General features: G+C 47.4%; 2 protein-coding genes and 1 non-coding gene across 5 annotated transcripts in view; 2 read left to right on the top strand and 1 right to left on the bottom strand.

Moving 5' to 3' along the window:
- Positions 1-13,614, top strand: part of Ubap2 (ubiquitin associated protein 2) — an 86,869-nt gene extending 73,255 nt beyond the window's left edge. For both annotated transcript variants that reach the window (XM_036178111.1, XM_036178110.1), the window contains exons 14-29: positions 494-765; positions 1,284-1,456; positions 2,148-2,361; positions 3,302-3,341; positions 5,837-6,029; positions 6,756-6,825; positions 8,273-8,444; positions 8,567-8,658; positions 8,935-8,982; positions 11,041-11,119; positions 11,305-11,510; positions 11,823-11,922; positions 12,011-12,118; positions 12,251-12,318; positions 12,405-12,596; positions 12,684-13,614. In XM_036178111.1, the coding sequence (XP_036034004.1) occupies positions 494-765; positions 1,284-1,456; positions 2,148-2,361; positions 3,302-3,341; positions 5,837-6,029; positions 6,756-6,825; positions 8,273-8,444; positions 8,567-8,658; positions 8,935-8,982; positions 11,041-11,119; positions 11,305-11,510; positions 11,823-11,922; positions 12,011-12,118; positions 12,251-12,318; positions 12,405-12,596; positions 12,684-12,779 (2,123 nt within the window). In that variant the 3' untranslated portion in view covers positions 12,780-13,614. The remainder of the gene's footprint in view (positions 1-493; positions 766-1,283; positions 1,457-2,147; positions 2,362-3,301; positions 3,342-5,836; positions 6,030-6,755; positions 6,826-8,272; positions 8,445-8,566; positions 8,659-8,934; positions 8,983-11,040; positions 11,120-11,304; positions 11,511-11,822; positions 11,923-12,010; positions 12,119-12,250; positions 12,319-12,404; positions 12,597-12,683) is intronic.
- Positions 5,058-5,134, top strand: LOC118579042. The gene has a single exon (XR_004944409.1). It is a non-coding gene; the product is annotated as a small nucleolar RNA SNORD121A (small nucleolar RNA).
- Positions 13,615-16,662: 3,048 nt separating the features above from the next.
- Ube2r2 (ubiquitin conjugating enzyme E2 R2) overlaps positions 16,663-25,089 on the bottom strand; it is an 81,942-nt gene continuing 73,515 nt past the window's right edge. For both annotated transcript variants that reach the window (XM_036180027.1, XM_036180026.1), the window contains 2 exons: positions 18,752-18,886; positions 16,663-17,345 (listed from right to left, as the gene is read on the bottom strand). In XM_036180027.1, coding sequence (XP_036035920.1) covers positions 17,126-17,345; positions 18,752-18,886 — 355 coding nt within the window. In that variant the 3' untranslated portion in view covers positions 16,663-17,125. The remainder of the gene's footprint in view (positions 17,346-18,751; positions 18,887-25,089) is intronic.

Below are 25,089 nucleotides of genomic sequence, written 5' to 3'. Positions count from 1 at the left end.
GCACCCACGTCAAAGCTGGGTGCAGTGGTATACGTCTGTAATCCTAGCACTGAGGAAGCCAACAGGGTTAACCCCTGGAGCTCACTGCCTAGCAGAATGGGGAGTTCCTCCAGGTTCAGTGAGAGACCTTGTCTCAATAGAATAAGGTAGAAACTCTGGAAAACATTTTAGTGGTGACCTCTGGCTGCACACAGAGAAATAGCAAAATTGATAAAATAATAAGCATCTAAATCTGTTAGCCAGTGGACAGGTGTGTGTAGCCCTTCCATAGATGTCTCTACTTTATCTCTTCTGCATGAGATGTAAGAAACAAACCATTCAGTCCCCTTTCCAGTCACCAACTGGATTTATTTCCTTTTCCTCCTCTTCCTCCCTTCACTCTTTCAGATAGATTCAGAACACCTGGTAGTGATGGAAGCCTCCTGAAAAAGTAAAGCTATAGACATCCAGATGTTGGAGAATTTTGTTCACTGTTTCTTTCTACATTTCATAGACTTCAAATCTCAGCCCGAGCCATCCCCAGTCCTTAGCCAGCTGAGCCAGCGACAGCAACAGCAGAGCCAGGCAGTCGGTGTTCCTCCTCCTGGTTTGGAGTCCTTTCCTGCCCAGGCCAAACCCCGAGAGTCCGCCCCTGGAGATGGTCCTGCTACTGTCAACAGGCTTTTGCAGCTTCCCAATATGGCTGTCGAAAACATTGTATCTGCCCACCAACCCCAGCCCAAACACATCAAACTCCCCAAGCGTCGGATACCCCCAGCTTCCAAGGTAGGCATTCTGTTCCAAAATTCATGTTTCTTTCACACTAGCTCAAGTGTTGGAAAACTTAATATTAGACATTGGGATACGGTGTCTTAAAGCGTAGCACATCATCACTTGGGAGGATTTGGCCATTTCTTGGGCACTAGGCTAATTATTAGAGTGAATTCATGCTGGGAGACAGAGCCTCTTAGTTCCAGTACAGACCCAAGGGTCTAATTGAAAGCACTCTTGTTATTGTGTATGATATCTCATGGTTGGGAGGTGTGTGATTACCTAACCAGCTAGCTTTAATCACTGCTGTGTCCTCCTGTACCAACTACCATGACACATCCCCCAGCACGCTACAGCCATTTATAATACTAATGTGGACCATCCATTGTTTAAAAGGTTCTGTTTCTCTTCTTCCTTTTTCTCACCGTTTATTTGACAGTGCAGCCCACAGAAGCCACTTGCTTGCATCTGTTTGTAAGCCTTGAGACCTGGAGCCCCTGCCCTCTATTCCTGACAGAGCTTTGCTTTTCCAGGTTCCCGCTTCAGCAGTGGAAATGCCTGGTTCTGCAGATGTCACAGGATTAAATGTTCAGTTTGGAGCCCTGGAATTTGGATCAGAACCATCGCTGTCTGAATTTGGGTCAGCAGCTTCAGCCAGTGAAAATAGTAATCCGATTCCTATCAGCTTGTACTCGAAGTCTTTAAGGTACACACCTCACAGTTTAGTTGTGACTGAACATAGTCCTTGCACAACAGAGTCTAAGCCTCTGGTGAAGACAATCTAATCTGGTTTTGTGTGGCTCCCAGTGTGCTTAGTTTCCCAGACACTTGCTGTGGCACACACTCGCTTTTCTCCGGTCAAAACTTGTCTCATCTACATGTGCCATGTAACTAGAATCATGTAAGATGTGGCTTTTGCATCCCTTAGCTTTTACTTAAAAGTTTTCAAAGGTCATCCATACTGTGTGTGGGCTTCTGTTGCCAAGCATTTCACTGAGCAAATGTGATACATTCAGAGTTGGGAGACATTTAAGTTCTTTTCTCTTTTTGCTTGTGGTGAATCATATCGCCATGTTACAAAGTTCCTGGTAGCAGAACTATTGAGTCATGCCATAAGCATCTGGAGATGGTCAGACTCGTACAGTATCTATCAGTAGCACATTACACTCGCCCAGTGACCCACAGCACTCCAACACTTCATTTTGATTCAGTGGACTATTTTGCAAATACAGAGATTTGGGATTGTTTCATTAGTTGTCTAGAGGGAAATGCTGATACATTAAACTGTGATGCAACTTTGTAGTTAATGTCACTTTAGAGTGTTATACTGAGTTGGTCTGTAGGTGAAGCTGTCATATGCTGCCAGGGTCCGTCTGACACCGTGTACTCTTTTTCAGTGACCCTTTGAATGCCTCTTTACCAATAACCAGTGCTGTACAGAATCCCACCTACACAACTTCAGTCATTACCTCCTCCAGCCTGACCAGCTCGTCCTTGAGCTCCACTAGTCCAGTAACGACGTCTTCCTCTTATGACCAGAGTTCTGTGCATACCAGGATTGCATACCAAAGCTCTGCCAACCCACCAGATTCAGCTCCAGGCTCTGTTGCTGTAAGTGCTTCTCCTGCTTTCTGTGTTTAGGATATTCCCCTGGGAACTTAGTGTGCAGTTTGGCAAATTATGCTTTAACATTTATTTATTAGCGAGGCAGTGGTACTGCACGCCTTTAATCCCAGCATTCAGGAGGCAGAAGCAGGCAGATCTCTGAGTTTGAGGCCAGCCTGGTCTGCAGAGCAAGTTCTAGGACAGCAAATGTTGAACAGAGAAGTCATGTCTCAAAAAATGAGAGGAAAAAAAAATATTTAGTGTGTGTGTGTGTGTGTGTGTGTGTGTGAGAGAGAGAGAGAGAGAGAGAGAGAGAGAGAGAGAGAGAGAGAGAGAGAGAGAGAAAGAAATACCCACATGTGGAAGTCAAGACAACGACTTGCAGGAGTTGTTCTTTCTTTAACTTGTGTCCCAGGGATGTAACTCAGGGCATCAGGCCTGGCCGCTGGTGCCTTTGCTCATGGAGCCATCTTTTTTTGAGCTGAGGACTGAACCCGGGGCCTTGAGCTTGCTAGGCAAGTGCTCTGCCACTGAGCTAAATCCTCAGTTCCTTCCAGGGCTATCTTGCTGGCCCATTGTAGTAGCTTGGGGGAAAGGACTTTCTGTTTATCAAAACAGTAGTGGTACTTTACTCCCCAGCCTGTGGTGCCAGATGTGAACCGTTTCCTGTGGAACAATCATCAAGTCCAGTCAGAAAAGCATTAGTTATCCCCATAACAGGCTTATCATTATTAACCAGTGGGTTCTTCTTGCCTGGCTGGTCTGAATTATTATATATAAGGTCCACAGCCAAGTAAGACAATTGATAACATGTAGAACCATAGTAATAGGGTCTTAGAATCCTGCTCTAATAGTTTCAACAGTAATGAAACTAGCTTGTATTGTTTTGGGGCGCTGAGGGTTGTTCTGTAAGTCTGTGTGTTAAATCTCTCTCTGTCCTTTGTAGAACGGACATGGTGGTGGCCGAAGTCAGCACACAGTAGACGGTAAGTATGTTCTCATTACAACTGGTGGAGAACAAACAGAAAGTTTGGCTAACATAATTTGAAAACCACCAATTGATCAGCGGTTCATTCTCCAAAGTCTGTACTTGACATTTTCCTTGGAATCCACTTTTGTTTCCTTTTGAGATCGTCTGCCTTGTAGCTCTGGCTGACCTGGAGCTTGCTATGTAAACCATGCTGGCCTCCAACTCGAAGAGCTTTGCCTGCCTCTGCCTCCTCTACGCCAGGATTAAAGATGTGTTACTGCCACACCACACCCCAAAACTTGTTGTTTTGAGAGGGTGTTTTATTCACTGTATCCTAGGCTGGCCTCAGACTTCCCAGATAATAAAATGTGAAGTATCTGGGACCCCAGCGTGCATGTCAGACTCCCTTCTTGAGCTGCTCTTGCTCACTCTCCTGCTCCTTTTTCAAGAGAACATTTCTCTGAGACTTTTGTAAAATCAACTTGGGTTGCGTTGGTGATTTTGGCCTCTTAATCTAGGGTCAGATACTTCTGGGATGCTTCATCTTCAGAATCAGACACTAATTCTGTCAAGTCACCTCAAACCCACCTTCCCCGACCCTAGCCTTTCTTTTCCTACCAATTAAACTAAGATTGGCAGCAGTCTTCTCCCGATCACCGGAGGTGACACTCTAGTGACAGTATTTCACTCTAACTGGTAATCTTTCTTGACTTTTCCAGACAGGGTTTCTCTGTGTAGCCCTGGCTGTCCTGGAACTCCCTCTGTAGACCAGGCTGGCCTCAAACTCATCTGCCTGCCTCTGCCTCCGAAGTGCCGGTCGGTGTTAAAGGTGTATGCCACCACTGCCTGGCAAACCTGTAATCCTTTATACAAGACCAAACCAAACTAAACAAAAAACCAGACCCTGTTTTCAGTTCTATTCCAAATTATGAATTAGAAGTCATCATTAGCCTAGTAATCTTTTCCACAATCCTATCATATCTAGGCTGAAATGGTTTCAACTAGACCCAACTTGGAAAAATTAAAGCCTACTCCTCCATTACCCATATAGGATTGGATTATTGCCGTTTTTCCATACAATCCATCTCTTCACGCTCCTTAACCCAATAATTAACATCCTAACAACTTCAGTATTTATCCCCTTTCCTTTTGAGTTGACATTGATTACTTTCCTCTCATAAACAGGAATTAAAATACCCATTGTACTGTTTATATCGTCTATAATCCTTCTGTCACGTGAGGCCTCTGATTGCTGATATGATTTGTACCAAATGAATCATCGCAACATAGCAGCAGTAGCTGGAACAGCCCTACCCAGTTTATTATCTCCATGTGTCTACTTTATGTCCCCACATTCACTCTTTCTAGCAACCAACAACATTCAAAGTTCTAATATTCGTTCAGTCAGTAGAGTGCCTACCTAGCCTATATGTAGCTCTGAGTTCAGTCTCTAGGACCACATACGACCAAGTGTACGGGCAGAAGCCTGTAATGGTAGCACTTGAAGGCATGAGAATCAAAAGTTCATGGATGTGGTGGCATACAGTGTCATTCCAGCATTTAGGAGAGTTCAGAGTCATCCTTGCTTACTTAGAAGTTCATGGTTGGCCTGTGCTACATGAGACTGTCTCAGAAAGAAACAGAATTGACCAAGCTGCAGGTCAACCTGTCTCCTGCCCGCTTTCAACTCCCCTTGTTAGAGCGGAGTGGGCCTCACAGGGAGTTCTGCACGAAGGAAAAGACGATGATGTGTTTCCAAGCACATATCTGATTTATGTGTGGAGGACAGTCAAGCTGAGTCTTTTCCGATGGTTGTCGTTGTGTCCATGTCGTCTCTGCTCTGTGGTTGGTTTTCTGAAACACACCCCAAGGAAGTTCCTGCCGTGCCTTTGCAAGTGCCTTTGCAAGTGGACGCTGGTGTGAATTCTTCCTGCTGGAGAGAGGACAGCCCACCCTCCCTCCCACCCAACCTTCCTTCCTCTCTTCCTTCCTCCCTCCCTCCCTCCCTCCTTCCTCCCTCCCTTCCTCCCTCCTTCCTTCCTTCCTTCCTTCCTTCCTTCCTTCCTTCTTTCCTTCATTTCCCCTGAAGTGCAGTGCTCTCTGGCAGCCCGGGCCTTCACTGCTTTCCAGAGGATGGAAGCGCCCTGAGGAGCCCTTGCCTATCTGCTCTCCACTCTCTTGGCCATGCTTCTGAAGGGAAATTGTCTCACTACATACACATCACTTTTGGCCCATCTTTCCTGGGGGCCTGTGTCCAGTTCGTGAAAGTGGGGTTAATCTGTCCACATCGAGATGGCTTATGATTGGGTCATTTTCGGTTCTTTCTTCAAACCCTCCCTTCACATCTGGTTATGTAGTCTTATCTGCAAGAAATGCAGCTGTCTGCTGACGTGCTTAGGCGCTGTCCTAGGAGATGTAATGTGGTATATCGTATCTGAACGTGACCAGATAGGGACTGTATCTCCGGTACCAAGGGTGGTTTCTGAGGTTGAAGAGGTGCGTTTCTTGCAGCTACTTCATCTGTGCCAGCTCCAAAGACGACAACGATGACGACAGACGCCCCAGGCCTCCCGGCTATGGGCTCTCTTCCCAGCACCACCTCGTGCACTGCTCTGCTGCCTGCCTCGTCCCAGCACGCTGCCACTTTGCCCTCCTTGTCCCAGTCTGGTGATGTGTCCAGCAGCCCCCTTTCTCAGCTCAGCAGGTATGTGGGGGGCAGCAAGAGAAGAAAGGGGATGGAGATGCCATGAACAAACCCACTTGTCACCTCTGGTGGAGTGTGCAGGCTTTGGTTGTAGTCCACTGGCTTGCGCTTTGGCCTGGTCCCATCCCAGCAGCCCTAACTGTTTCTAATGTTCCTGCTAGTGGAATCCAAACCCTCCTGATCAGGAATGGGACCACATGCAGATACTTAATGCCTTGCCTGGCTCCAGTTCTTGGCTGTAATGTGGAATAAGAATGATGTGTGTCTGACTTACCTTTGCCCTGATTCCAAAGATAAATTATTGGAAGAGGTTACATACAGGAAATGGAATTGGCTTGTTACCTATACCTTCTGGGTAGAGGTCTTTGATCCATTTATTTCAGAGCAAACCTGGTTGATTCAAACTCTGGATCTGATTGGAATTTAAGCTGGACTCTAGGTGTGGGCCATACACAGAACCTCATGTGACTCAGTCTTCTGAGCTCTCTAGTTAGCAGTCCGGCTTTACTCTTCTTATAGCCAAAAAAGGTAATGATTTATTGAAGCTAGGGTGTGTCAAATGTCATGATGTATGGCCCTGTAGATCATTTTTGACCACAAGTAGGATTCTAAGGGCATGAACTGTGATGCCCAGCCAGACGTCCTCAGGGATAGGATTGACCTTAATGATAGCCTATCAAACCAGGTAGGTCCTGCTCCTGAGGAAAACTCTGTTTTATTTTCTAGCTCCCTCTCCAGCCACCAGAACAGCCTGCCCTCTGCACATGCAGCACGTCCCGCAAGCACACCACACACTGTAAGTGCCCAGCCCTGCTGCACAGTCCCCCCAACCGCCCTGAGTAGTGGGCAGAGAGGTGCATTTTGTTCTCGGGTGACCCAGGCTCTCATAGTTCATTGCCATGGACTCCTGGGCTTTTTCTCGAGATGTCAGGGCTATGCTTGCTGTCAGGGACTTGGAGTGTGCTCTTTCCTTACAGGATACGACTAGTCAGCAGGGATGGTTTCGTTTCTTACGATTTTTCTTATTTTACACTTATGTTTTTCTTGGTTGAAGAATAGATTTGTTTCTAATTTCTGTCTGCAGATAACTCTTATTGTCTTGCCTCTTGGCCTAAAAGATTATTAAGTTGCATTCCATTGTGTATGAATGTCATTGGGACTTTGCTAGTGTTTGTGATTAGGTGTCCTGTTGACTGACAGGTTAGAGACAAACAGTTTGAGGAATGATGATTTCAGAAGATCAAGAAATCCAGGCCAGGAGAGTTTCAAATTGGAGGGGTCAGCTATATGTGTGTGTGTGTGTGTGTGTGTGTGTGTGTGTGCGCGCGCGCGCGCTCACACACCTGTTACCCACAGAGGTCAGGAAGAGGGTATTAAATTCCATGGATTTAGAGCTACAGATGACTGAGACACCAGGTGTGTGCTAGGGACCAAATCTAGGTCCTTTGTAAGAGTAGCCAGTGCTTTTCATCACTGAACCATCTCTGTAGTGTGCATCTGTCTGTATGCATCTGTCTGTGTCTGTGTGTGACTGCTGGTGCCCATAGAATCTAGAAACAGTATTGGATCCCCTGGAGTTGGCATAACAGTTGGTTGTGAGCCTTCTGATACGGGGGTTTGGAACAGAACTCTGCAAGAGCTGTACGTGTTCTTGACCACTGAGCCATCTCTCCAGTACCCTATAAGTAGTTTGTTTTTAGTAAGTGTATTCAGATACATCTCTTCTCTCCGTCTCCAAAAACAGATTCTCAATATCTTGTCTAGGAGAGCAAATTTCCCTTTCCATGGGGCTAGTTACACTTCTGATTTGCTGTTTTTGTGGTACTGGGTAGAAGCAGAGACACTTGCCCTCTAGAAGAGCTGTCTGTGCTCTTAACTGCTGGGGTTTATGTTTGAGACAGTCTCAGACTGGTCTGGAGCTCAATCTGTAGACCACGGTGGCCTGGAACAACTCCCAGAGATCCACCTGCCCCTGTCTCTGAAGTGTTGGGAATAAAGATGTGTGTTATCATGAACAGCCCAGTTTTAGTAGTCTTGGTGTTCGAGTCCTGGTAGCTGAATCTGGCCCTATAGCCAGAGGCTACACTGCCCCTAAGACAGAGTGACTCACTGTCCTGTAGTCACTGCTAGTGTTGGTGTTTCCCACTGCCCGGGTAGTAGTGCCCACTGCCCTGGAGCGTCCTAGCTGGACAGCTCCATCTTCCTTGCTGTGAAATCCACACGTCTCGGCTTTGTTTTGCCAGCATGCCAGTGTGGAGAGCACCCCGTCATCAGCCACCTTCTCAACAGCAGCAACCTCTGCCCCAAGTGCCCCATCCTCGGGGGTCATCTTGCCTGGAAGCAGCCTGTGCCTGGGTGGGACCACTGTGAGCGTGCCCAGCAACAGTACCAGGGCCACAGCCTTGGTGACCTCAGGTATGTACTCCAAGCCCCTTACCTGCACCCTAAACAGTGATCTTCCAGACCTCTGCCTACACCCCCAAACAGCTGAGCCACCCCATGGTGAAGTGAGTGATTTTTTTTTTTCCGCCTTGTAGGCAAAGCACCCCCAAACCTGCCTCAAGGGGTGCCTCCTCTGCTACACAATCAGTACCTCGTGGGCCCTGGAGGACTGCTTCCTGCTTACCCGGTGAGCATGTAGTAGAAGTGGTTGGCTCAGACGCTGGTACCTTGCAGGACCTGGTAAGGGTTTGTGAGTTAGGCCAGAGCTGCCCACCTGAGGCAGCTCATCTCTCTTTGTCTCTGTCCACCTAATACCTGATGTGTCTTCCTCCTTCTAGACTCTACGTAGACAGGATCTTTTCCTATAGCACCTGACCCAGGTCCTATTCTTGAGTGTGTCTGTTTTGGCCCCCGAGATGGCTTTGGTGTGTGGTCCCTAACGTATCCACTGGTTCTCCTGCAGATCTACAGTTATGATGAGCTCCAGATGCTGCAGTCACGGCTGCCGATGGTGAGTGCAGACTGGCCTCGTGGACCTGGGCACCTGGCTCAGGCCTCCACCTTTCCTTGCTTGACTGCTACCAAGTGTGGATTGCAGGACCTCAGCTATGGGACTCCCGCATAGCAACTTTGAGAAGCTATGTCTGGGGGTGCTCTGCTTGATTTGAGCAGTTCTTTTGGCAGATAAGGGAGCAGTGCTTATCCTGGGGAAATATGAGACTTTAGACAAGAGCAAATGGAAGCCATGCCCCAAATCCAATCTAGTCCCTTGTTTTCCTGCTCCATTCTGTGGTGGAGCACACACCTTTAATCCCAGCACTAGGGTGGCAGAGGCAGGAAGATTTCTGACTTCAAGGCCAGCCTGGGCTACAGAGTGAGTTCCAGGCAGCCAGGACTGTTACACAGAGAAACCCTGTATTGAAAAACAACAACAAAACTATGAACAGCTGAACATGGAGGCACATTCCTATAATCCCAGCATTCGGCTGAGTTCAAGGCCAGCCTAGGCTACATGCTAAGCTCCTGTCTCAGAACAAACAAATGGACATCACGTGAGAGTTGCACGTAGAAATTGAATCCTGTCTTCATCTCAGGACCCCAGGGTTCCTTTGGGCGGCAGTGGCTGATGGCCACACTCAGAATGGTGCCCGAAGGGCAGGAGTTGGCTGACTCCTGACTCCAAGTGCCATCTGGGTTAGCTTTTCACCTTTATTTGCAAGAATGCTGGCCCTGGTGCAGTTGGCCTCACTGTTAGCCAGGACAGTCTGTTCTGACTCCGGCTCTAGGGACAAAAGAAAGGGTCTTGTGGCAAAGCCAGTGATAGGCAGGGAAACCTGGAATGGGCCCGCTCCTTCCTTGTGAAGCAGGATTGCCCTCTGCGTAGCTGGTCTCAGCCTGGTATTTTCTAGGGCATCAGTCAGTGACAGGCACAGAATATGGCCTTTCATGTTCCTCAGACACACACACACACACACACACGCCACCCAGAGTGTACAGCTGCAGGTGTACTTCCACTCCTGCTGGAGTTCTTTTCAGAGGCAGAGACTGGCTGAGGGCGTGATGGCTGTAATGTCCTGTGTATGCATGTTTGGCCTGCATGTACATTGGTGTGCCATGTGTGTGCCTGGTACCACAGGGCAGAAGAGGACATCAGATTCCTGGAACTGGTTACATTGTGAACCTCCATGAGTTACTGGTAGAGCAGACAGTTCCCTTGACCTTTGAAAGTTCTTAGAGGACATCTCCAGTGAGCCCACAGTGGAAACAGCTTTCAGCTCTCCCTTGGGTCATATTTCGCCTTCCTTTTGGGCCTAAACCTCTTCCTGCCTTTGGATCTCCTCATCTTCTGTGCAAAGGGCACCCCCTTCTGGGTGTCCTCCCCACCGTTTCCTGTGCCTTTTGGAATTGTAGCTGAGAATTGCATGGGTTTCCTGGAGCTTACCCAGGCTTGTGGTCAGAGGATGCGAGTGCTGTTCCCAGTAGCGGTGATCTTGTGTGGTGTGACCTCAGAACTGGGGCGTCCCAGAACCCTGGGTGGTACCCCAGGGCATGATTTCTTCATCCATAGAGCACAACCTTCTTAGCCTTTGCAGCTGACATTCTTGAGTTTGGCTCTGGGCAGCGTCATTGTTGCTGGGGCTAAATGAATTGGGAGAGACTAGACTGTTAGGGCCTAGACCTGGGTTTCTGTACCCACCTGGCACTGCTCCCTCTCAGGCCTTCCTCCTCTTCCTTTCCAGTGGCTGTTCATTTAGAGTCTCACAGTAAAGACCAGTAGACTTGGTTTGGTCCATAGCGTTTACCAAGTCTCCATATGTGGCGTAAAGACGTGTGAGATTGCTTGTCTGACAAGCATTAGGGTTTGCAGTCTGCCTACATGTTGTCAGCTGAAGCAGGGGTTCCACACTTGAGGGTATTGTCACACCTGCAGCTCTCTGGGACAGCTGCCTGTCATGGGCACTCTGCATGTGGCATCCCCCAGAGTGCCCATGCTTGTTGGGCCTGCTGGATCTGCTCTCTGAGGGTGGGTGAGACCATTTGCTCAGGGAGTCTCCTTGGTCTTTTGTAGGATTACTATGGAATTCCCTTTGCAGCACCCACAGCCCTTGCCAGCCGAGATGGGAGTTTAGCTAATAACCCGTATTCAGGTTAGTTGGGCAAGAGTGGGAGGGACGGGACGGCCGGTAGCTAGTCACAGGCAGCTAGAAGGTGGATGCAGAGGGCTGGGGTACTTGAAGGTGTGAGTGTGTGAGCTGGCAGTTAGTTAGACCTATTCCTGTTTGTAATGACCAGCCTGGTCTTTCCCTGCATATGAGGTTTGGTATTCTTCTAGGTGATGTCACTAAGTTTGGCCGAGGAGACTCTGCATCCCCTGCCCCTCCAACAACACCAGCTCAGGCCCAGCAGGGCCAATCTCAGACCCACCACACAGCACAGCAGCCCTTTCTGAATCCTGCTCTGCCACCCGGCTACAGCTATACCGGCCTCCCCTACTACACAGGCGTGCCCAGTGCCTTCCAGTATGGGCCCACTATGTTTGTGAGTATTTTCTGCAGCTTGTTCCCAGGGCTGGGCTCCTCCAAGCTTGAAAGCCTGGGCATGGTTTCCAGCATCTGTCAGTAGTAGGAGTGTGGCCATCCACAAGCCCCATTGAGTTACATCTGCTCTTGAGGAATGCCCAGGGTCCGATTCCATTCCCCAGCTGCCTTTAGGTTGTCCATCATGGATTCCACTTAGGGAAATCCTGGTCCTCTCGGTTGTAACTTGGTTTTGCTGGAGGCCCTGGCCCAGACTCCCTGGTCTGCTCTTTGCCTTACTCTTACACTCTAACCTCACCTGCTTGTCCACTAGGTCCCACCAACCTCGGCGAAGCAGCATGGCGTGACCCTCAGCACGCCCCCTACCCCCTTTCAGCAGGCCAGTGGCTATGGGCAGCACACGTACAGCACAGGTAAAGGCGGACCCTGTACTGAGAGGCACAGGGTAGGCCAGGCTTGCTTGCTTAGCCCACACATGCCTCTTGTGTCCTGCCATGCTAGGTTATGACGATTTGACCCAGGGGACAGCAGCAGGAGACTACACCAAGGGCGGCTATGGTGGATCATCACAGGCACCCAACAAGTCGGCTGGATCCGGGTCTGGCAAAGGTAGTGTCAACTCCTCTCCAGGACTAGAGCCTGGAATGCTTGTCTCCTACCTATCTGACTCTGAGGCATGGCTACCCTGGGGTTTCAGGAACTGGCCTGAATGCTAGGGGGAACAATTATTTTTGCTCTTAGGAGTATCAGTGTCTTCAGGCACCACTGGCCTACCGGATATGACTGGTTCTGTCTACAACAAGACACAGGTGAGGAGGGTGTACAAAGGTAGGCAGGTGGATGGGAGGGAAGTATAGTTCAGTCTGCCCTTCTCATTGCCATCTTTGTCCTACAGACTTTTGACAAGCAGGGATTTCACGCAGGGACACCCCCACCTTTCAGCCTGCCCTCTGCCTTGGGTTCCACTGGGCCCTTGGCCCCTGGAGCAGCCCCTGGCTATGCACCTGCACCCTTCCTGCACATCATGCCGGCCCACCAGCAGCCTCACTCCCAGCTGCTGCACCACCACCTACCGCAGGATACCCCGGTGAGCGCAGTGATGGAGGCAGCCTCCTTGCCATGGGCATGGGGTTCTGTGCCAGCCTTTATAGCCTGTTCTCCTCTTCCTCCTCAGAGTGGCTCTGGTCAGCGCAGCCAGCCCAGCTCCCTGCAGCCCAAGTCTCAAGCCTCCAAACCCACCTATGGCAACTCTCCGTACTGGACAAACTAGACCCTGAGAAAAAGAGGGTGGGCTCTTGGGCAGGAGAGCACACATGGAGCACATTTCTGGGAACCCGGTGCCCTTTCCTAGAATTCTGAGACATAACTGTCAGCTGAGCCTCTGTGGGAAGGCTGCCTCCCAGACCCACTATTGTATGTAATGTATTTATGTATGTATTTGTAAATGTGATAGAAGCCTGGAGGAGCGGAGGTGTGGCTACCAGGTAGCATAAAAGTGTGCTCTCCTCATCTGGACACCCTCACTGTAGCCAAGTCAGCAAGCCCCACCCCTACCCTTTATGCCTTCCGGCCTTCCACGTGGCTCCCAGCTCAGTGGGCTGCTTGGTGTGCCATAGAAGACTGGTGGTTTGGAGGTTGGGGTCAGGTACCAATGAAGAATCACGACTTTCTTTATCTCATTCCCTGTGAACCATTATGTTTTTCTCCTCTGTAAATGACTTCATACTTGTTTTTGAGCAACTGATCCCCTTGTCATTTGTCATGGTCCCCCTCCAACAAATCTGAATCTGGGACTAGTAGAGATGACCCTACCCAGCACACACCTGTCTGCTGCACAGCATGGCCTTCTGCTTCTGGTCTGCTCCTGCCCCAGGGGCTTGCCTTTGACCAACCATCTAAAAAAGAATCCGAACTGGGTCTCAGAGATGTTTAGCCAGTCAGCTCCCGTGTAAAGAAATCAAAGATCTGCTTCTATCTCAGTGAAAGCCTATCTCCAAACTAAAGGCTCCTCTATCTATACCAGTTGTCCTGAGCCAGGCAGGCAACTGTTTCAGGGTTTTCTCTCACCCAAACTCCACCTAATAAAGTTCTGAGAGCATGCTGGGTCTCTGCGTACTATGACTAAAGATGGTTTGGGAGCATCACTGGACCTCCCAGGGATGGCCACTTGAATTGCTATCTTCTGCGCTGTACTCATGAAACATAATGTGCCTTTTCTGGCCACCTTAGTAAGACCTGGGACCCGGGGCCATCTTTATATGGTCCAGAGAGCAGGAGTTTCAGAGTAGTGCTGTCCAAATCCCAACTGACCTGGAAGGAAGCCAAGTGCCAGGGTTCAAGGCCCCAGAGCTGTCTGAACCTGTCCTTTGCTTTCACTGACAGACAGTGGTGAGATAGGTAACTGTTGAGTCAGGGGATGGGGACAGGCAATGCTCAGGCTAAGTGAACCACCTGAAGGGGGTGGGGGGCGGCGGACCATGTGTGCCCCAGTAATCCCAGGACCTAGTCAGAGGGATTAGTGAGTTTGAAGTGGGCCGTGTCTACTTAAACAGGACCATCTTTGAATTGGGGGTCCCAGTGATAGACATCATGACAGCCAGGAGCAGCTGTGGACCCCTAGCTTAGGCTCCCAGCCAGTGCATATTGTGTGTCCTGTGACAGTCCTGTTCTTCTGCCTCCTGAATGAGAGACTGAGCATGGTGCTGCCTGACACACTCTTGCTTCCTCCTATTATGACAATGAACACAAAAGGTTTGCCCAGGGATAATGGCAATACCCTTCAGGCAAGTTAAACAAAGGCCTTGACTTGAATCTTAAAAGAGTTATTGACTGGAGGTAGTTAGTGGAGCCCAAGTTTTAACTATTTAGCAGAGACCTGTCAGGGTGTCAGTGAGGTGTATTTTTTAACATGGCGGGGAAGGGCAGTGGCCCATGGGGAAGTAGCAATACAGGTATATTTTATTTCACATTTTTATTAGTAGACAGAAAAAGACAAAACCAACCACTAAGGGGAGTCAACACAATGCATTGGATGAACTTTTCTCATAAGTTAAACTGAAAATCCATCAACAATTTTAGCTAAGAAAACTATTAAAGTCAGGTGTGTCCGCTGGTTTCAGTTGAAAATTGCATCTGCATCTTTTTAGTTGTAAATGTAAACCTTGTGTATCAGGGCAGGAGGGGGGGTACTTTTCCAAGAGAGCTATGCACTTCCCTTCCAATGGGCAGGATCAAACATAAAGGAACCAGCAAACAATGGCCAGGAGAGGGCCAAGAAGGGACTACAGAAGTAGAGAGTGTGGCGAAGGGAATTCTGGAATGATGAGAAGTGGGGAGACCGAGAAGCAACAACAGCATCATGATACTACGGACTTCATCCACTCAGCCTGAGGATACATGAAGTAAAGAGCACAACAGTACTCAGAAGTTCTACCTACAGCCGAGACCTCCATCTACTCCCAAGAGAAAAACACTGCTTCTGGTCTGCTCCTGCTCCAGGGGCTTGCCTTTGACCAACCATCTAAAAAAGAATCCGAACTGGGTTTTCCACAGGGCATGTTCTCAAAGTCTGTGACCACCAACTGTTGTCAGTCAACATAGCCTTCAACAGTAATGTCAACAGGCTAAGAGGCCCACCTCAACTTGCCTCTCTGGCTCCCTGAGTCGACCTGCAACACAGGCCAGCAGGGCACCTCCCACAATGCCAAGGTGTCTAGCATGTCCAGGTATGAGATCCTTTAGCATGAAAGGCTTATGTTTAGGGTGCCAAGAGAATAAGATCAAACTGTCAGCTGTAAACTTTCGGGGGTGGGCGCAGGAGGAGGAAGGTGGGTGCTATGCCTAGGATTTGGCTCCAGGTTTGCAGGCTATGGAGCATTGAGGGGACACCAAGCTACTCCTCTGGGAGTTTTTCCTCTTTACTGTCCACACAGCACAGCAGCTGTGTTCCTGAGTCACTAGATGCACGTACAGCCCTGGGCACAGACCAAACTTTAGAGGCCAGAGAACTGCTGGGAATAGCATTCATTCAGGAGCGTTTGAAGAGTGACTGAAAACCCTGAGATCAGAGAGGAGGAGGAACCATGGGAGGCAGGGCTACCTACTGGATAGTGGAGGATCCGTCCTCCCCAGTTCCTGCCTGTCTGCCCTCTGGTTTCTTTCTGAGCTGTGATCTGAAGGTAAGGATTGACACTGGCACCCTAGGATCTTAACATTCTATCCTTCTGAAAACTGGTTTCACATCATAGCAGTTTGCTGCACCAGGAACAAAAAAAAAAATCTTCAAGTGTTAAGTCCCTGGCTGGTGAAGGCTGCAACTCAATCTTGGCTCAAATCTGGGCAATAGCTGCCTGCTGGAAATGCCTGCAGTCAACTGGGGGCCCCGCCCAAACAGAGGCCGGGGAAGGAAGCGCCATGACCAAAGCACACTGAGGAGAAAAACGTCCAGATCACATCCAAGTCACACACATCCAGTTATCACCACCAGTATAAGCAGCTCAATGAAAACCAAAATCTTAACACATGCACCTAGGATTAATACTGAACAGTGCAAAGTGGCTACTTAAATAAAAAAAAGATTTCATGTGAGAGTATTAGCGAGTTTCCTCTCCCAACTGGCTGCTAGTAGTTCTCGCTCCCCCACCCCCAGCAGCAGCAAACAAACTGGTATAATTTTATAATTGTTAACTCTTTGCTTTCACAACTAAAAATCCACACACACTAACCTCCACTCCCCCCCCACTTCCCCACTCTGGTAGAAAAAAGTTACCCTACCTTTAAAATAAATAGCAACCAAGTGCTCAGTTCTATGTAAAGTATGAATATTTATTTCAGGCTTTAGATCCCAATCGATTCCAAAAAACAAAATCTGATTTCTCTCCTCAGAGTAGCTGTGGCCTCCATGTTGGGACGATGTCACAGAGGCAGAAGCAGCACATTTCATCAGGCTTAGCAAGAGTAAGTCCCTGATGCCCACCGCATCCCAGCCTTAGGAAGGGGAAGAAACAAAATTCACCACCACGGGCTGAACAAATGCACACGCACTAATGGAAAGGAGCAGCTAAACCTGGCAAATTGGCTTTTTTTTTTTTTTTTTTTAAAGTTTGTTTTTTGGGTTTTTTTTTTTTTTTTTTTTTTTTTTTTTTTTTTTTTTTTTGGTTTTGTAGTTTTTTTCCCCCCATTTTCTTTTGCTACCCAATATATGCAGCACTTGTGGACTCCCAGTGGGTTCCCAGCTTTAAACACATGAATGTCTTAAACAGACTAATCTTTAAGAATCTAAAAACAGACAAACGTGTTTTGCTGTGAACATTCTGCAGAGATGAAGTGAGGTGGGAGTTTGAAGGGTGGTGGCTGTTTTTGTTTTTTAAAAAGAATCAATACAGTGATAAGAGGGTCAAGAACGCAAGAATCCAGACATTCCGTGGAGGGTACTTTCTCTCCAGTAACGGTCCATCAAAAGGAGCAAACTGAGATCTGCAGGGGTGTCAGCAGGAGCTGTGTGTGTTTCCCCACCCCATGAGTGAGTTTTTGCTGAGGGGCCACCATAGATCCCCACTTGCTCCCCTCCCTTTGGCCTGAGACGTCAGGGCAGTACAGGGGCACTGAAGGAACATGTCACGACTCCTCATTCCCAGAATCATCATCATCATAGCAGTCGGCATCTTCCTCCTCCTCATCTTCATCATCAATGTCGTCGTCATACAAGTCGTCATAGAGCAAATCTGAGCTGTTGTCATTGGAAGGCACTTTAGTTTTGATGCAGTACTCTGCCAGGGTTGTGGGGACCTTCACTCCATCCTTTTCTGCTTCAGCCTTAGTGGCCGAGACCTGTTTCCTGAACAGAGGACAACACAAAATGGTTTGTGGAAGTCTACTTGGGTTTGGTTTTGAGAGGGCTTCACTAATCCACACTAGCCTTCAACTGGCCTCTTGTCCTTACACCTCCTTGTGCTGGGATTATGAGCAAAAGCCATTGTACTTGGCCTCAGCCTCAGTCTTTTTTTCTTTGGTTTTTTGAGACAGGGTTTCTCTGTGTAGCTTTGCGCCTTTCCTGGAACTCACTTGGTAGCCCAGGCTGGCCTCGAACTCAGAGATCCGCCTGGCTCTGTCTCCCAAATGCTGGGATTAAAGGCATGCGCCACCACCGCCCAGCTCAGCCTCAGTCTTAAAGACAGACTCACTCTCCAAACTCCTGACAGACAGTCCAGATACCCGCACCACCGAAAGGCTCTCAGCTATCGGGTGCCGTCCAGGAGGGTCCTTGTTTAACACTTCAGCATTGCTTGAGACAAAAATCTTGTTGGCTGCTGCATGGATCAGGTTAACTACTCCACAGCATTTGGAAATTCTGTCTTTGCCTCCCAGCTCCTGCTAAGGGCTCAGGGCTTACACAGCCACTACTGGCTTTTTATGTGGGTTCTGAATTAGGGTCAGATACACAGGGGGTGCTAGGAATCAAACCCAGGTCATGCAGCAAACATTCTGAGCTAGAAACCCAGCACATTGTTAATGCCTTGAATGCACGAAGCCGGTCACTCTGGACTTCCCCCTTGGCTTCTAAGGCTCCTCCATATCACTAAGTCTCATTGTTTTGGAGTGCTGGGGATCGAATCCAGGGAGTCACACAGTCACACAATCCTCTTATACCTACTGGGTATTTCCACCTTTCTTGACTTTGACTCCCTTGACTGCCCGGTTCCTATCAGAATGTGGCCTTCATTAGAGCAGGTGTCCTGTCTCCCTCAGTCTTTCCATTACCTAGTGATGGCTTGGCAGATAACAGGCGCGCAGCGAATGTGGACCGATTAAGTGTAGAATAGTCTCTTTCCAAAAGTACAAACCAAAGTCATCAAGATGGGGACAGGGGACTGGAGAAATGGAAAACAAGAACACCACTTTCCTGAAGCTTTAGCTGCCAGGCTTTGCACATGGATGTTCCTATAGCTTCTCTAGGTCTTTACCATTTACAATTCTTGATACAAATCATCTCCCACAGTGGCTGACCACTAAAAACAAGCAGGGCACAGGGATGGACTGGGGAGGCAGAGGCGGGATCTCTGTGTTCAAGGCTAGCCTGGTTTAAATGCCTTCCCCCCCAGGACAAACAAAACCACCACAGTTTATACTGCTCTCTAGTGAATTTATTTTTGTGTGGTTTTTGTTCTGGGTTCTCTTTCAATAGCTCAGTTCAGGAGGCTCCTACTCCACAGATTGCAGGGCCTGTTGTGAAGTCTAACTCACCTGATGATCTCAGCATACTCCTTGTCTTTTCCTTTACTATCCCTCCATTTCCTGAACATGACTGAGGCGTCCACGTTGGCTGGAGAAAAGGTGTTGGGCTCATTAAGCAGTGAGATTACACTTAACAGGATAGTCCTGAAAAGGAGAGAAGAGTCCACTGTGAATCCCACGTTCAGAAAGTACAGTTTTTTAGTTTAAAAATTTTTCTCTTAAAAATATGACACAAATTTGCGGTTATAGTCGATGACTTCTGAAAAATGATGATACAATGGCAGTGGACAAGTTGTCCTCATGCTTCCGCTTAGATGCCATACATATGAACACAGTAAATAGGATTTAGAAAAAATTCTAAGGACCAGAAGCCATGTACTCCGGCTGTCGGAACTCCAGGTAGGCAGCTTGCCAGCGGACCTCCCCCACTCTCAGTTCCCCAAAACCTGACACTATCCCCAACACCCGCCTCCTCCCCATTGCCTTGTCCCAGCCCCCAACACAAGGAAAGAATGACTCCCCTCCTGGATCAAAGGCCATGCAGACCACCATAACTCCAGCCCCCAACTCAGGTAGAGACGTCCTGCTCCGTAAGAGACCAGAATTTTTTGTTGTTTTTGGTTTTTCGAGACACGGTTTCTCTGTGTAGTTTTGGAGCCTTTCCTGGATCTCGCCCTGTAGACCAGGCTGGCCTCGAACTCACAAAGATCTGCCTGCCTCTGCCTCCTGAGTGCTGGGATTAAAGGCGGGCACCACCACTGCCCGGCCAAGACCAGAATTTTTAAGACAAGGTTTCTCTATGTAGCTTTGGGGCCTGTCCTAGAATTCCCTCTGTAGATCAGGCTGGCCTCGAACTCACAGAGAGCCTTCACCTGCCTCGGCTTCCTGAGTGCTGGGATTAAAGGCATAAGCCACCACCCGGCTCTACTATACTTTCAAAGAAGAGCTAACACCAATACTCCTCAAATTATTCCACAAAATAGAAACAGAAGGAACATTGCCCAATTCATTTTACGAGGCCACAGTCAACCTGATTCCCAAACTACACAAAGATTTAACAAAGAAAAAGAACTACAAACCAATTTCCTTCATGAACATAGATGTAAAAATACTCAATAAAATAATTACAACGCTCCACCCCCAAAGCTGGACATTGGTGGCATGCACCTTTTAATCCCAGCATTCGGGAGGTAAAGCAGGCAGATCTCTGTAGACCAATTTAGTCTACAGAGTGAATTCCAGGGCAGCCAGGGCTACACAGGGAAATCCTGTCTCAAAAAACAAAACAACAACAACAACAAAAACCCCCACTAACCGAATCCAAGAACAGATTTGAAAGATCATCCACCGTGACTGAATAGGATTCATCCCAGAGATGCAAGGAAGGTTCAGCATTAGAAAATCTGTCAGTGTAATCCACCATATAAACAAACTGAATGAAAAAAGCCACACGAGGACCAGGACTTATCCCAGGTGCATGAACTGGCTTTTTGGAGCCCATTCCCTGTGGTGGGATACCTGGCTCAGCCTTGATACAATGGAGAGGGGCTAGGCTCTCCTTCAACTTGGTATGCCAGACTTTGTTGACTACCATGGGAGGCCTTACGCCCTCTGAGGAGTGGATGGGGGCAGAGTGGGAGGGAGGTGAGGAGGTGGGAGAAGGGGAGGGAGGGAGGGGGAACTGGGGTTGGCATATAAAATGGAAAAAAATTAATAAATAAACATATTTAATAATAAAAGAAACAAAACAAAAAAAGCCACATGATCATCTTTAGATGCTGAAAAAGCCTTTGACAAAATCCAACTCCCCTTCATGATAAAGGTTTTTGAGACATCAAGGATACAAGGAGCAAGCTGATTGCCAACATCAATTAAATGGAGAGAAACACAAAGAAATTCCAGTAAAATCAGGAACAAAACAAGGGAGTTTACTCTCCCCCTATCTATTCAATATAGTGCTTGAACTTCTAAGGAGAACAATAAAACAACTGAAGGGGATCAGTGGGGATACAAATTGGAAAGGAAGAGGTCAATGCATCATTATCTGTAGATGCTATGACAGTATACGTAAGTGACCCCAAAAATTCTACCAGGGAACTCCTACAGCTCATACACACTTTAGCAAAGTGGCTGGATACAAGATTAACTCACAAAACTCAGTAGCCTTCCTACACACAAATGACAAACAGGCTGAGAAAGAAATCAGGGAAACAACACCCTTCACAATAGCCACAAATAATATAAAATATCTTGGGGTAACTCTAACCAAGCAAGTGAAAGACTTGTATGATAAAAAAACAAAACAAAACAAAACTTCAAGTCATTGAAGAAAGAAATTGAAGAAGATACCAGGAGATGAAAAGATCTTCCATGCTCCTCGAACAGTAGGATTAACATAGAAAAATGACCAAAAGCAATCTGCAGACTCAGACTCAAAGCAATCCCCATCAAAATTCCAGCACAATTCTTTACAGATCTTGAAAGGACAATACTCAACTTTGTATGGAAAACAAAAAACCCAGGATAGCTAAAACAATCAAGAAAAGAACACCCCCCCCCCAAAAAAAAGATAACTGAAGATATCATTCCCCATCCCTGATTTCAAGCTGTACCACAGAGCTATAGTAATAAAAGCTGCGTAATATTGGCATTAAAAAGACACATTCATCAATGGAATCAAACAGAAGACACAGACATTAATCCACACACCTATGAACACCTGATTTTTTTTTATAAAGAAGCCGGAAATATACAATGGAAAAAGAAAGCATCTTCAATAAATGATGCTGGTCTAACTGGATGTCAGCAGGTAGAAGAATACAAATCATCCATATTTATCACCCTGCACAAAACTCAACTCCAATCGGATCAAAGACCTCAACATAAATCCAGACACACTGAACCTGATAGAAGAGAATGTGGGAAATAATCTTGAACTCATGGCACTGGAGACAACTTCCTAACAGCACAGATAGCACAGGCACTGAGATCAACAATTAACAACAAGCGGGACCTCATGAAAGTGAGAAGCTTCTGTAAGGCAAAGGAGACTGTGTCATTAGGACAAAACAGAGCCTACAGCATGGCGAAAGATTTTTGACAACTCCACTTCCAACAGAGGACTGATATCCAAAACATGTAACATCAACAAACCACATAATCCAATTAAAAAATAAACAGAAGTCTCAATATTGGAATCTCAAATGGCTGAGAAACACTTAAAGAAATGTTTAGGGTTGGGGATTTAGCTCAGTGGTAGAGCACTTGCCTAGCACAAGGCCCTGGGTTTGGTCCTCAGCTTAAAAAAAAAAAAAAAAGTTTAACATCCTTAACCATCATGGAAATGCAAATGAAAACGACTTTGAGGTTCCACCTGACCCGTCAGAACAGCTGATATCAACAACGTAAGTGACAACTCATGCTATCGAGGATGTGGTTGGTACAAAGGAAACACTCATTGCTGGTGGCAGCGCAAACCTGTACAGCCACTATGGCAATCAATATGGTGGTTCCTCAGAATACTTGGTATTGATCTACCTCAAGACCCAGCTCTACCACTCTGGGCATATACACAAAAGATACTCCATCCAACCACAACACCTGCTCAACCACGTTCACTGCTGCTTTAGTCCTAATGGCCAGAACCTGGAAACAACCTAGATGTCCCTCAACTGAAGAAAGGATAAAGAAACACCTCAAAACAAAATGACATCATGAAATTTGCAGGACAATGGATGGAACTAGAGCCAGAAAGACAAGCATGGTAAGTACTCACTTATAAGTGAATATCAGCTGTAAATGGTAATTATGTTACAATCCTCAGATCCAGAGAGGCTAAGGAACAAGGGGGACCAAAGAGGAGATGCATAGATCTTCCTGCAAAAGGGAAATAGATTTTGCAGGTGGACTGGCTGTGGGCAGGGAGGGGAACAGAGGGATCAGGTGAGGGGAAACGGGAATGGAGGGCAAGAGTACAAGGAGAGGCGATTGTAATTGGTGGGCATTTGGGGGCCATGTGGAAACTATAGGTGATCCTATAGAGGATTCCTAGTAACGGAGGATATGGAGCCTGAACAGGCCATCTTCTGTAACCAGGTAAGGCTTCCAATGGTGGGACTGGGACACCAACCCAGTCACAAAATCTTCGACCTACAATCTATCCTGCCTACAAGATGTGCTGGGGTAATGGAGGTGCAGAACTTGTGGGAGTGGCCAACCAATGACTGGTCTAAATTGAGACCCACTCCACGAGAGGGAGCCCATGCCCGACACTGCCTGGATGACCAGGAAGCTGAGGCTGGATAGTCCAGAGACTTAGAGTAAAACTGAACACAACTGCCCCCCCCCAAAAAAACAATCAGTAAAATGACTCCTAATGCTATTCTGCCATATTGATAGATCGATACCTAACTAGTTATCATCAGAGAGGTTCCTCTGGCAGCTGATGGATCGGATACAGAATCCCATAGGCAAAAGTTAGAAAGGCGAGAGCCCAGGTTGGAGGTCTCTATCAGGTCCCTCCCATTGGAGCTTAAGGAACTGTGAGAGCCAGAGGGGTGGAGGACACTGGGGGATCACAGCTTTGTGTGATCAACTAAGCACAGTTCTCGGAGGCTCACAGAGACTCAAGTGGCAAGCGTAGGATCTGCGTGCGTCAGCACCAGGTCCTCTGTAAGTATGGCTGTTAGCTTGGTGGGTTTGCTGACTCCTGACAGCGTGAACAGGTGTCCTCTGACTTCTTGCCTGCTCTTGGGACCCTTTTCCTCCTACTGGGTTGTCTTGTCCAGCCTTGATATGGGGGATTTCGTCTTGTTTTATTGCACCCACCACCCACATCAGGATGCTTGAAACTGCCCGTTAACTCCAGCTCCTGGGGATTTGAAGCCTCTGGCCACAGACATATGCACAAACATACACACAGACAGATGCACAAACACACACCCAGACAGATGCACAAACACACACCCAGACAGATGCACAAACACACACCCAGACAGATGCACAAACACACACACAGACAGATGCACAAACACACACACAGACAGATGCACAAACACACACACAGACAGATGCACAAACACACACACAGACAGATGCACAAACATACACACAGACATATGCACAAACATACACACAGACATATGCACAAACATACACAGAGACATGCAGGAACACACAGACAGATGCACAAACACACACACCCAGACAGATGCACAAATGCACAATTAAAAATAAAATGACTCTTTTTAACAAATTGCTTTTCAGCAGTCACCTGTCAGGCCACTAAACTGGGCAGGGTGGTACCAGTCTGTCATTTCAGCACTCCTGAGGCAAAGGCAGGTCGGCCTGAGCTACAGAGTGAGATCCTGCCTCAAACAACCAAGCTAAAGAACAAATTACAAGGGAGAAAAGCAGGGACAAGATGTTTGATTCGATAAAGTCTTTTTTCCTAACAGGATTAAGGACAGAGCTGCTGTCATGATTGTTCTGAATCACATAAAGCAATTTTCAATGAAAACCTTCCCCTGGTTAAACTATCACACCCTCACAGGCACACATGCATGCACTCCATTTCTATTAGGTTAAGGATATTTCTTGGGTCGTTCCCCAAGAGTTTTCTTGATTTCTTCAAAGAAATTTATCATTGCTAACAATGGAAAATGGACCAGCGTTAACATTCTAGAAGTAGAAAAAAATATGTGGGCAGAAAAATCACAAAAGAAAAAAACAAAAATAAGAAAACCCTATGTTCCTTCAGAAGAGAACATATGACACCTGAGGGAAAAACAGGAAAAGGACAAAGCCTGTTACAAAATAGCAGGGAAATGTGTGTGTGTGTGTGTGTGTGTGTGTGTGTGCGCGCGCGCGCACACACACACACACACAATGCATGCAACTAGTAAGTTGTGGCAGTTTGCAGATCTCAGAACACCTGGACAAGGTGTTCAGATTTTTATTGCAGACTTTTACGCAGAGGCAATTCTAAACCAGCCAAGACTATACAGTGAGACCCTGCCTCCAAAACCAACAAATTAGTCTGCCCCCCCCCCCCCAGTCTACATATATTCCCCCAGGCATTTGAGTAGCAAAAAGTTCGTTCCTAAAAATCTAAATTTAGGGCTGGAGAAATGGTTCGGAGGTTGAGAGCTCTGGCTGCTCTTCCAGAGGTCCTGAGTTCAATTCCCAGCAACCACATGGTGGCTCACAACCATCTGTAATGAGATCTGGTGCCCTCTTCTGGTGTGCAGACAGAACACCATCTATATAATAAATAAATAAATCTTAAAAAGGCAAAAGAAAACAAAAACAAACAAAAACAAACAAACAAACAAACCAAAACTAGCTTA

Source organism: Onychomys torridus, chromosome 2 (assembly GCF_903995425.1).
Source record: "Onychomys torridus chromosome 2, mOncTor1.1, whole genome shotgun sequence".
Classification (NCBI taxonomy): Eukaryota; Metazoa; Chordata; class Mammalia; order Rodentia; family Cricetidae; genus Onychomys; species Onychomys torridus.
The sequence above is the reverse complement of the archived record's forward strand: the minus strand, read 5'-3'. Positions and strand labels throughout refer to the sequence as shown.